The 13,016-nt window shown below is 54.1% G+C and overlaps 1 protein-coding gene across 1 annotated transcript in view; it reads right to left on the bottom strand.

Annotated features, from left to right (window-relative positions):
- Positions 1-13,016, bottom strand: part of RGS9 (regulator of G protein signaling 9) — a 56,039-nt gene that overhangs the window by 13,993 nt on the left and 29,030 nt on the right. The window contains exons 10-15 of the mRNA XM_057713883.1: positions 8,403-8,432; positions 7,650-7,711; positions 5,735-5,848; positions 3,345-3,460; positions 1,494-1,581; positions 915-1,053 (exon numbers count right to left, since the gene is read on the bottom strand). Of these exons, the coding sequence (XP_057569866.1) occupies positions 915-1,053; positions 1,494-1,581; positions 3,345-3,460; positions 5,735-5,848; positions 7,650-7,711; positions 8,403-8,432 (549 nt within the window). The remainder of the gene's footprint in view (positions 1-914; positions 1,054-1,493; positions 1,582-3,344; positions 3,461-5,734; positions 5,849-7,649; positions 7,712-8,402; positions 8,433-13,016) is intronic.

Raw genomic sequence — 13,016 nt, 5'->3', positions numbered from 1 at the left:
AACCCAAACCAAACAACAACAACAGAAAAGGACCCAGGCTCAAACTCCTCTTGTGTGGCTACCTCCTGCGACCCCAGGCAGGTTCAGGGAAATCGCTTCCTGAATGCTGGCTCCCCGCAGTTGACTGCAAACTCTAGTCACAACAAATACGCAGCAGAGCACACAGCAATACCTCGGAGAACTTCTCAACAACCAGTTGAGGGTTTTTAAATTTATTGGAATGGTACCATTCGAAAGACTAAGTAGTAGCAGTCAAAGTTATGAGAGCTATGGGCAGAAGACAAAGAAGACAGACAGATGGCCGACAGGCACAGGAAGAGATGCTCAGAGACAGGCAAACCAGAACTACGATGGGGGTACCACCGCACACCAGTCAGAACGGCCGTCCTTAAAAAGCCGACAGGTAGGGACGTCCCTGGTGGTGCAGTGGTTAAGACTCCACGCTCCCAATGCAGGGGGCCCGGGTTCCATCCCTGGTCAGGGAACTAGATCCCACATGCATGCCGCAGCTAAGAGTTCGCATGCCACAACTAAGGAGCCCGCCTGCCGCAACTAAGACCCAGCACAACCAAAAAAATAAATATATATATTTTTAAAAGTCTGCAAATAATAAATACTGGAGAGGGTGTGGAGGAAAAGAAGCCCTCCTACACAGTGGGGGGAATGTACATTGGTGCAGCCCCTACGTCATGACGGCCTGTACCACAACCGCGGAGTGAGAAGCCTTAAGACGGCACACAGCCTCTGCAGGCGGTCCTCCCTGGGAGCACAGGGAGGGGCCAGCCCGGCAGCGGGTGGAAGAGGCAGTTGACAGCATCCAATACCGCAAAGCAGCAAGCACACGGTACCCCCCGTCCCCACACCTACAGAGACTCACAGGCACCTGGGGGGGGAGGGCGTCCCGGCCTCCCTACCTTCTTCATGAGCATGTAGATGTGGGTCTGCGCGGCGTCCAGCGCGTAGCGGTGCGGATGCTTCAGCCCCTTGACCGTGATGTCCATGGTCTTCCCGTCGATGTTGATCCAGCGCCTCGCCCCTGGGGCCAGGAACAGCCTGGGACGGGGAGGAAACCTCAGCCAAAGTAGCCAAACCCCGTCGGTGAGTGAGAAGCCCATTCGCCTGAGCGAGGGGCTGAGAGACGAGACGCGGGTCCCCCGGGTGAAAGTGCGCCTTTATTTAGGAGACGCTGAAGCATGTGAACAGGCTGTCAGGCAACGTTTCTTAGAAGCAAGAGAACAGCCCTGCCAGCATGGGGAATGTGGATGTGTGTTTAACTTTGGAATTCCCAACCTCTGGCAGAGAGCGCCCCCCCCGCCTTCTCCCAGGCCCCCCAGCCTCCAGAGCAGGGAGGAGGTGTCCACGGCACGAGATGCCGTGACTGGCAGGGACACGAGGTATGGGGGCCTCCGTCCAGTCTCTGACCTCAAGCACAGTGGGGGGTGGGCGGTGGGATACCCGGGGGAGGCCTCCCCTCCAGTCTGGCTCATCCTCACTTGTAAATCTCCTCCGCTTTCTCCTTGACCTTGGACTGATCTCCGTACTTCAGATCCTCACAGGCTTCCCAGAATCCCAGATTCTCCCCTGTGAGGCGGGGCCGAGGGTCCACGCCGACAGCCGACAGCCGGACAGGAGGCCAGGTGGGAGGGGAAGGGAGGAAAGCAAAGAGCCGGGTCAGCTGGGATACATCCTGTCCCAGGGAGGTGAGCACAGGAGGGTGGAACCACACGCTCCTGGGGGGACGGAGCCCGTCCTCTGTGCGGGGTCCGGGAGAGGACAGTCAAACCAGGGAGTGTGCCTGTGTGCTCTCGGCAGTGAACCAGAAAGCCACATGTTGTATGATTCCATTCATAGGAAATGTCCAGGACAGGCCAGCCCATGAAAATAGAAAGTAAATGAGTGGTTGCCTAGGGCGGGGGGTGGGGGCGGGGCGGGGGTGTAGAGAAGGGCGCAGAGGGAGACGGAGGAAAGGGCAGTGACCTCTACGGGTCCGGGGTTCTTTTTGAGGTGTGAAAATGCTCCGGAATTAGACAGTGGCCACTGCTGTGTAACTCTGTGAATACGCTACAGACCAGTGAACTGTACACTTTAAAAGGGCATGTGACTGATACAGTCTGTGAACTTATAGCAGGCGAAGCATATCTCAATTTTTTAAATTGTACTTAAAGGAACCGATAATGTACCTGTTCTGTCCATCCCTGGAGCCTCGGGTATCCAGAGATCCCCAACAGTGCTCTTTCAACAACGCGGGGAAAGCTTAGGGACGGCCTCTAGCTCTGAGGATGTGACGAGTGGGTTGGGGAAGCTCAGGGTGTAGTTTGTCCTCTGACCACGAGAGGGCGCGCGGTCCTCTTACGCGCAGGTCGCTTCTGGCCTGGTCTAAACGCACCGCCCTTTCCCACCCATCTGTTCTCGCTTTTATTACATCATGGCAATGAGGTTTCATCCGAAAAAAAGGGATTTTCAAGAATCCATCTTAGAATGTAATGGGCTGCAACCGGCAGTCAAATAGGCTCACGGCAGGTCCCGCGGGATACGTTCAGCTGCAACCTCACAGGCCAGTGGGTCTTGGGGAGCAAGGCTGTGTCAGGGCTCAAATGTGATGCTCCCCACGGCTGGGGTCGGAGAGAAGTAAAGGAAGCCCATGAAGGTAACTATTTCAGGGAAGGTGGTGAAGCCCATGGAGTGCGCAGCCCATGGAAGTTGGTGCTACTCTGGCCTTTGCTTTAAGGCGTCTCCCAGTGCAGTAGGGGCCTCCCAGGATGAGGCGTGCAGAGCTGGGATGTAAAATGTGGCCCCACCCATCCTCTAAGGAAGCAGCCGGGAGCTGAGACAGCGGCTCCCCATCACGGCCACGGGTCAGAACCACCTGGGGAGTTTTCAAAGCTTCAGAGCTTCCGCTCCAAACCAATTAGAAGAGAACCTCTAGGGCTGGCATCCAGGTGAACTGAATGGGCGGCCAAGGCAGAGGAGCCCTGATCCAAAGAAACCCGGGCATGTGGCAGCAGGGAACGTGGGGACGCAGGGCCGAGTGACCCAGGGATCCCACGAGCCAGGGATCCGGTGAGCCAGGGATCCGGTGACCCAGGGATCCGGTGAGCCAGTGGGGGCAGCCAGAGGGGGTGGAGGCCCGGGGACGTGAGTCACGCTCAGGTGGCTTCTGTGAGCAAAGCAGTCCCCACCCCGAGACTGTGGGCCCCGGGAGTGGATGCAGAGGCCGGCCAGGACGAGAGTCGCCCAAGCAGAGCTACGGAAACACCTGCCGTGCAGCTCGGAGCCCTAGGCTAGACATTCGGGAATATTTCTAAAATCAAATACTTGTATTAAGAAAAAAATCAAAGACCCACCACTGAACTCCTTCTTAAGAAAGTGCTGGAAGCTCTGCCGGCCCTTGGGGTCTCGCATCAGCTCGCTGAAGGTGAAGGCCCACCGCTCCACCCGCAATCTGGTTGGGATTTCCACCCTGCAAGGACCACGGCTTGTAAGAGCTCCAGACACTCAGGGCTGCGCCAGGCGGTGGCCTGGGTGCTGTGAGGGGCTTCAGCCCCCAATAACCTCCGAAGACCCCGGCCCAGGGCGCCACCCAATCCTCCCCTCCCCCAGCCCTGCACAAACGAGCCAAGTAACCCCTTGCTCGGAACATGCAGCCTCGGACGAGCCCTCTGGGCCTCGTATAAGGAGCTGGCTGCCCCAGCGGGGAGAAAGAAGCCCCAGCGGACAGCCTCATGCTAAACCTTCAGGGCAGAGGGACACGCACGTCTCCTGCAGGCCTGTGGAGACCAGAGGGCCAGGCTGCCACAGCGGACCCGGAGAGAATCCGAGAACAGCCCCGATCATGGGTGCTGTGGCCACCCCTCCAGGCCCGTCACCCACCGTGCAGCTGTCCCTTCACCACAGGGACAGCTGGTGGTCCCTCCTGCCCTGCCTTCAGGCCACGTACCCCCAGGGAGACCCCCCCCCCCACCTGCCCAGAGCCTCCTCTAGGATGCAAAGCCCGATCCACCCCCACTTGTTCTGAATGTGCTCCCTGATCGCAGGAAGGACATGTGAGCTGGGCTAGAATGGCTCTCACAGCCTAGAAAATCAGGAAAACAGATGATTTCTCTCCTATTCCTTATGGAATTCTCCGTAACCCAACACACCCTTGCAAACAGAGGTTCCCAACTCCAGGACACCACGTTTCCCGCTGATGGAACAGCTGAAGCTGTGACTGGGTACACGCAACGTCTGCGGGATCCCAAGTTGGCCAGGCGAGCTCACACTTCCGTAACAACAGCGTGGAAACAGGAAGAAGCCCTGAATAACCGCTACCACTTACAGAGTCAGCATCTGAACGCACTGCGACGCGTCACAGGCGCCCATCTCTGGGTCCCTAAGAGAACACGGCGAGCTGGATAGCATCGTCCCTGCTCTGCTTCCAAGACAACCAAGGCTCAGAGAGGGCAAACCCCTGCCCGCTCCCACACAGTAAGAAGCAGGGCCCAGAGTAAAACAGAGGTATTCAAACTTCCGCAGACATCGGGACCCCCGGGGAGACGTGTTAAAACACGCAGCGCTGGGCGCCATCCCCCGAGGTCCTGACTCAGTGGGGGTCTCAGGTGGGGCCCAAGAATTTGCGTTTCCAACGAGTTCCCTGGAGACACGGACACTGCTGTTCCAGGGCCGACCCGGGAGCCGAGGCCCTGAGCCCGCGAACCCGCGCTGCTCATCCCCAGGCAGACGCGGCCAGGAGGTACCCAGGCCAGTTAATAAGCGGCTTTGGGGATAAGGGCTGGAGATTGTTTCTTGTCTGTTTGTTTTGGTTGCACCACGCAGCACGTGGGATCTTAGTTCCCAGACCAAGGTTCGAATCCGTGTCCCCGGCATTGGAAGCGCGGAGTCTTAACCGCTGGGCCACCAGGGATGTCCCTGTTTTGTTTTCTAACCTTCCCAAGTGATGTCAATACTGTTCTGATGTCTAAACCATGGAGAAGGCCTCGCGTGTTCACTGGGGCGTTTGTCTGGCATCCACCCGGGACCTTCTGACCAGTGGCCCCTACGTAAACATTTCCTCTTTTTTTTTCACCACCAAATCTCTACCACAAGCTCCCAGACCCTACTCTCCATGTCATGTAACGTGCAGCCGCGTCCACGTCTCCTTCCCAAACCCTCTCGGGACCACCCCTGTCCCGGCCGGGTGGCCCTGCCCTCTCCTGCACGGAGAGCTGAACTCTGCGCACGTGTGTGCACAGGGAGGTCCGGGTGCCTCCCACCTCTGATACCTGGGGGAGATACAGACAGCCCAGACATCCGTCAGCGGATGCAGTGATAAACAAAAAGCGTTTATCCACATAATTAATATATTTCATCCATAACTTGGGACGGAGTACTGACACCTGCTTCAACGTGGATGAACTCTGAAGGCGTCATGCTAAGTGAAGAAAAGCTAATCACAAAAGACCACATATTGTATGGGTCCATTTATATAAATGTCCGGAATAGGCAAGCCTGTAGAGACAGAGAGTTTAGTGGTTGCCTAGGGCTGGAGGGGGACTTGGGGATACTAGCTAAAGGCTGGGGGGGGTTCTTATTTGGATGATGAAAATACTCTAAAATGGACTGTGGTGACAGCTGCATGGTTCTATGAATATAGTAAAAACCATTGAATTGTACACTTTAAATGAGTGAATTCTATGACGCGCGAATTACAACTCGAAAGTTGCTTTAAAAAAAAAATACCGATATCTCGAATACATACAGTTTGGCATTTAAATCCCAGAACTGGGTGTCATCTGTTATCCAAGGGTTGCTGGGGAGGCAGCCTGACATGATGGCGTCATTGGACGAAAACTGCTCACTGTACCTGACGATCCTGAAACGCAAAGGGAGAGCGATTTCCTGGAAGTTCCGCACCCCGGAGACCAAATCAACACGCAGGTCCACTGACCAGCCTGCCCTTCAGCTTTATCCTTTGGTTACACACGTATTACTGTCTTCTCAGAAAAACGCTCTAGCAGCCCTCAGGATTGGCAGGTGTCAAACAAGATCTGTCCTATTCTAGTCGTGAAATGAAACGTCGTCCCCCAGTCCAGTTCCTCTGTGACTTCTCTGTGCCTATTTCATTAAAATATAGCCTCTTTACATTTGATCATGAGTTTTCAAAATGCAAAGCTGACTCGGTGTGCACGCGTTCAAACAGGTGTCTTGGCACCATCTTGGAAGCACGAGGTCGTCATGGACTCGGTGAGATTCTGTTGCCACCCTGGGGTCCACCCTTGGTCAAATAACGCCTGAGTTTGGGAACTTAGATCCATTATTCAAAACTGTGGTCTCATTGAGACAGGTGGGCAAGAGCTAATTCCTCCTGCATCAACACAGGTCCTGGTGTCCGGCAGTTTGAAAAACCCTGCCGTGCCTTCACCCTATAGGTGGGACTTGCACTCACAGGATGCAGGCACCTGCCACGAAGTCTGCCCACAGCCATGCGAGCTTGCTAGAGCAGGACCATGCCCGAGGGAGACAGCAGAGCTCTCGGTTTACAGTTCTGTGCAGAACTCAAGCTCCTGGGCTCCACTTGCCCCAAGACCTTCTTTCTCTTATCAGACCTTTACAGCAGAGCAGCTGAAGGGAGGGGAAAATGCGTCCACAGGTCCAAACACCAATGATGTCAAAATTATGGTCATGAGGCTCTGAGACAAACTAAAAACTGGAAAGTCGGTCTAGGACGTGTCCAATAGACTTTGAGCCTCCTCTAATGGACTTTCTATTTGGTTTCATGAAACTGGGTTTCTGGAAAGAACCATCCAAGTGGATGGTTCTGACTTTATCACAGAACAATGACCACCATTATAACCCAAAGTGGGCGCCCACTGAGTCCCTGGGTGCACCTTCCTGAATTCAGTGGCTGCAGACAGAAGTCACTGCAAAATGTGGGTGAGGTCAGGCATGTTTTCTCGGGCAGGTGGTATTTTTGCAAACTAGGGGCTTGAGAAGATGTCAAAAGATATTTGAAGATTTTCACAAGAGCCTCATGCCTAACCGCATTGGAAGAAAGGCACTGGACAAAACACAGCATCTCCCACCTCCAACAGAACCACTCCCAGAGTCTTCCGTGGTCAGAATAAATGATTAGTCATGTTGTGTTTCCCCAGAAATAAGCCAAGTCCATTTTCACGTGTGCAGAAAAATTGCAGAGCTAGCAAGGCGATCCTCCAAGGAATTCCACATCTCGAAAGGGCAATGGCTTACATTTGGGGGGCACTAACCCTTTCCGTGTCCTCCAAATAATGCCCTCCGGGGGACTGGATCAAAATAGCCTGAGTGTTCAAGAATCAAACATAAATTTCCAGTCTTTCCCAACTGGATTTTAAAGATTAACAACGATGTTTATCAGTACACTGAACCACAGACCCCCCAGCCCGCGAACTTTCGACGCTTCCCAGTTTCCCATCCACACAGACCGGCTTGTCTAGAGCCTCACCCACCCCTGATTTTGCCTAACCCGAGACCTGGAGGTTAACACACACTTAACCCCTAGGAGACTGCTTTCGTCCCTCTGAGTCCTCCAGGATCTTAAGTCAACCTACGATGCGTCAAGTTTGCCTTGAAGCAGAAGTCCTCTCCTGCCTAACTACCGTGCAGACCTCAGCAGGACCAACAACGTAGGGACATACCCGCCAAGGGACACCGAGGACTTCACCGTGGACCTCATTAAGGCCTGTCGGTAATACATGATCTGGAAGAGACACAGACGTTAGATGTCCAACGGCCCCACCCGGGTGTCGCCAACACCGACCCATACATATGGCTCCAAACCAGAAGGCATTTCCCCACCGAAGCACCCGTCCCCTCCACTCAAGCCGGCCACCCCAGGGCCAGCAGCGCTCAGGCTGCCGCAGATGGGTGGCCCCCAGCTGCAAACGAGGGGCCTGCTTACTCATCGTGTGTTTGTCTCCGAAAAGGCACCAACCAGGAAAAATAAAGGTTCTAAAAGTGCGTTAAACCGAGACATGGGATAAAGACAGAAGCCTAGCTTTCCCCCAGATGCCTCTGACTCACAGAAGCAGATCTAATCTCACGGCCCAGGCTTCCCGGGGCTCTGTCTTGCGCCCTGGATACCAGATTTGCCAACACGGGTAGCTTGTCACCCTGGACTAGGCAGAGCGGCCCTATAACTGTAGGAGCGGGACCAGGGTGGGTCTGTGCCTTCAGAGGGTGTTTCACATCCTGAATCTCAGCATCAGCCCCATTCACATCTTACAAGAGATGCTTTGGCGTTCTGTGCCATCCGTTAATTTGGAGACGATCGTTTAAACATTACACATGGTTTTCATTTCATCACTGAGTGCAGAGCACGAAGCCAAAGTACATATAATTTGTTAGAGGATTAAAAATCAGACGTCCCTTGAAACTGGGAGACTAATTACCTCTTTTCTGACAGAAACCACCGTTTGTTTCTGTAAAACAAAGAAGCGAAAACCATTAAACAGTTGTCATGAACTTATCACAGTCCAAATACCCATTTGAAAAATAAAAACCCGTCCCCAAGAGAAAAGTGCCACCTCTTTTGACTTAAAAGATAGAATTTCCCCATCACCACCCCTTCCACCCTATTCTACACAACTATTGGAGAATCAGATCAACTAAGAGGTTTGAGGAGGGAAGGGGATGCTTTATCTTTTGTGACTTTATGCTATTCTCCTAAAGCCACGATGAATGCAAGACTAAGTTTGGAATATCTCCCAACCCACCGCAGGCCCTACAGAATGTCTGAAACGGAATGAGAGAGAAAGATGCAGAAATTAGCAACCTGACCCATACCATACATTGGCGGCGGGGCGGGGAGTGGGGAGCCACGTTGCCAAAAATAAAGCACACAATTAAAAGACCCAAGACCAGCCCCCACTGCAAGCTGAGTCCCAGAGCTGAGCTGTAGCATGGAAGAGCTCACATCAGGCCCCATCCTCTCTCAGAAGCCACTGAAGCAAGTTCGCGTCCTCTCTCTGGACTCTGCGGGTCACAGCAGAGGAAGGATGTCGCCAAGGGGGGCTCCATGTTTAGGCTCTTGGAAGCTCCTGGAAACCATTCAGTCCTGTCTCCTGCTAACGTCTCCTACCATCTGACTCTCCTGCTAACCCCTCCTACCATCTGACGCTCCTAACCTCTCCTACCATCTGACATGCTTCCCTGGTACCACTTTTCTGCAACTCTCGGAGGCTGGGCACGGTGGGTGATTTTGATGTCAGTTTTCCTAGGTTTGGTTGTGTCCAGGGGCTGCCTGGCGCTGACTCGTATTTCAAGCTGAGCGTGCAATTCCTGGCTGCGAAAACCCATGGTGCTGACTGCAGCCAGATTTGCACTTGAAATAGAGTCAGAAATCCAAGGAGGACAGGATCTCCCTTAGCCAGTTAACAAAATAAGGACTGGACCAGAGCCCGGGGACCGGGAATGAAGGACGGTCCCGTCTGGAAGGTCATATGCGGTTTCCCAGGCGCGCTGGATTTCATTTTGCATCATGAGATTGTTTTTATGTAACTGCCTTTCGCAGGAAATCCTTTTTTTCTGGGTGGGGTGGGGAGAGTCATCTCCGAAAGGTAATGCTCAGGTAGGCCTCTCTGATTTGGACCCACACCCCCCAAACTTCCTCCTCCACAGCACTCGTCACAACTACTGTTAGGGATGTGTTTGTGTGATGCTGTGTTTGATCTACATACCACCCACCAGGCACCACGAAGACCAGGATGACCATGTTTATCTTCCTGAGCATAATGTGTGGTACAGAGCAGATGCTCATTAAATATCTACTCATTAAAGCAGATATTTAAGTAGATGCTAGTTAAATATCAAACAAATGATGACTGCAGGGTGCTTGGAGAAAAACGGAGATGTATTTTAAGGTTGATAGAATATTTTTCCCCTTAAAAAATTGAGAACACTCCTCAAATGACCCAATATTTGGCAACCACACTGATTACCTGTTCTCATTCTCTAATAGCCCTAACATAGGGCTGTTTTAGGAGACACACATTTCAGGTAGAAAAGGACCCCGGGGTCAGAGTGGATTTGCACTCAAATCTACTATAATCGGTTTCTTCTGTTCGCGTCACACGGACGTGGATTAAAAATAGTAGCCACTGGTTTATGTCCTCGGCTCGAAAGGGAAGCTGGACTTTTGTGGAACCACCACCACCCAGCAATAGTAGATAGCGATTTACACCTCTCTGAGCCCTAATGGAGTTTGAGGGAGGGAGGTTTTATTATTTGGATTTTCAGCCAAGGAAACCGAGGCTCTGACATCTCCTGCTCGGTAACTGACTGAGGTAGGGTTCAAACCCAGACCTGCCCTTTGCAAAGCTGAGAGAGATCCTGGAGAAACAGGAAATGACCTGCTCCCTTCCCCAACTCCTGCCTCACCCTGACGCTGAGTACACTGCCGGATGGAACGTCTCCGTCCAGCCATTGAGTTTAAGATCAAACAAGAGTACCAGGTGGGGCCCCGCCACAAGAGGAAACACACACAGGAGACACTGTAATTAACACGAGTGATGGTAAAACACACCCCCAGCTAGAAGGGGAGTAAGATCTGGGATCTACGCACGGCACGGTGACCGTATTACATGCTGAGGAGCTGTTCAGAGAGGAGACCTAGACCGTTATGACCACAAAGTCGCAACTGCGTCAGGGGATGGAGGTGTGAACTTCTGTTATTACTGGTGCTAACAATTCTGCAACATCTACACGTATCTAATCACACATCGCACACCTGAACCTACATATTTTATATCCTAGTAAAGCTGGGCATGGAAACACGAGTGGTGGTCGAGACAGCACTTGTACTAGGCCCGCGCCCGGCGGACAGCCTCACAGACACCCACCCTCAAGGCGCCCAGGCCCCGGGACGAGCCGTCCTGTGGGCCACGGTCCCCTGGCCTCGGAGACCTTGCACGCAGAGCACAGACCAGACGAGGCGGACTCTCAGCCCGTCCGCGGTCTCTGGGCTCCCCGGGAGCGGTCCTTGCAAACCGGTCCCCAGCACAGTCTGACTTCGGCCCTAATACGTTTACGTCCGGGGCCATAATCTCAATCGTCAGCGTTTTAAAAGTTTTTATAGTTTTAATTTCCTTCCTGACTTTACTCTTCTTTTAGGGCTCTGCATCGATGGTGTGGCTTTTCTGATTCCCTAAAATACCAGCGACGTCCTGCGAATCGTACCGCAGGGGAGCCGGCGGTCTAAGAGCCTGCCCGCCTCCGCCCGGGGCTGTCCGTGTGGATTTCAGTGTTTATTTCTAGCTTTAAAAGCCCCTGTCCGTGGGATCTGCTTCCTCGACATAGAGGGTATCTCTGTGCTTTCTGGAGTGCATGTGTATCCGAGCAGGGGCGGCGAGGGTTCTGGACTTTTCTGAAAGACGTTGACGGGGTGAGGGTCATTATAAGAAAGAGTATCAACGTTGGGGCCAGAAAGGTCAATCGTCTGGTGCTGTCACTTATCGGAAACCCAACTTTGGAGGCGTTCTGTGGCATCTCAAAGCCTCTGTTTTCTCATTTGTAAAAGGGGACAGAAAAGCGGGGTTACGTGGCAGAGTCCTCAGGTGACAGGCACACGGCAGCACTCGACGCGCTCTGGCTACGCACGGGGGTTCCGACGCTGCAGCTGAGACGATGCCGCCTACGCGGCACCCGGCCCAGCTGCGACGTAAAACACAGGACGCCCAGGCCGTCCTGGGGACAGAGTCACACCAACAAACGTTACGCGCTGCTTATGTGACGTTCACATTTAACTGGGCATCCTGTATTTTATTTCCTAAACCTTACAAACCTATTATCAATGTGATTATTAACTCGCCAAAGGCCATAAGAAACATTAAAGTGCAGTTGTTAAAACACACACACACACACACACACACGTTTAAGCAATTCAAAGAACGCCAGCTCATGATAAAGACATAGCACTTTCTGAACCTCGGAAGGCATGCGCGAACCCCGGCCCTCCTGGGATGAAGTCACGTCTTTGCCCTGCATCCCAGGGACACACTTGGCTAAGGAGGAACACTCCGTCCAAAGAATCTTCAGATACGTGGCATTCTTGGGATTCTGACTTCAGGTCCCTCCCTTGCAGAGCCGCCCAAATAGGGACACATCCAGAGCTTGCTCACACAGCTCTGTGGCCAGCTTGCCAGCCCTGAAACCCAGATGCAGGCGACTGTCACGGGGCAGGAGGGGTCAAGGCCGTGCCCCGAGAGACCCGGGGGAGGGGTGAGCAGGGACCCTGGGGTCGGGCCACCAGGCAGGAATCTGTGCAGAAACAGGGGTGAGGGAAACGCAAGGCGGGGAGAACCGGGGGAATCGGGGAACAGAGGCCTTGAGAGCAGAGGGGCGTCAAAAGCCAGAAACCAGGAAACCCGGGAACTGAGGCTGTTCACACAGACAGGACGAGAGACGGGGCCGCGGCTGCCCGAGGGGCCGAGAGCCCGGGCTGGGCGCGTGCAGAGGAAGGCTCGGCTCTGCCTCGGCCTTCCCGACCAGGTGGGGTGGGGACGGACCGCACCGCGTCCAGGGCCCCCGGTCCAAAAACCTAGCAAGGATTCGAAGACAGCAGACCGTCACGGGACGTGCAGGCCTGCTGAGCGGGGAGCTGGAGGCCCGCGCACGGGCCCCCTGCTCCTGAAAGGGGCCCTGGGTGCGGGACTGAAGGATGCGGTCAGGGAGTAGGAGGTGGTACCCGGAGGACCTGAACGTCCCCCTGGCTGGACCAGCCTGGGCAAAGAGCTCGGTCTCTCTTTGTCCTCTGAAAAATGGAACTGACGTGGCTTCTCTTCCCAAGCTGCTGGGAGAATGTAATAAATCCAGCAAAGCTTCTGCAAGCCGTGTGACGCACATCGGGACACGTCAGCAGGACACAGGTGGACTCGGGGCCCGCCTGCCCGGGCGCCGACCCCACCCGCACCATCTCCGAGAAGTGCGAGTCGGGTGTGATGCCTGGTCCCTCAGCCTGTCTCCTCAACCGCGGGACAGAGATGCTAAAGCTTCTGCCCCCGGAGCTG

Source organism: Hippopotamus amphibius, chromosome 17 (genome assembly GCF_030028045.1).
Source record: "Hippopotamus amphibius kiboko isolate mHipAmp2 chromosome 17, mHipAmp2.hap2, whole genome shotgun sequence".
In the NCBI taxonomy this organism is placed as follows: Eukaryota; Metazoa; Chordata; class Mammalia; order Artiodactyla; family Hippopotamidae; genus Hippopotamus; species Hippopotamus amphibius.
Note: the sequence above shows the minus strand (reverse complement) of the source record. Positions and strands in the feature narration are given on the sequence as shown.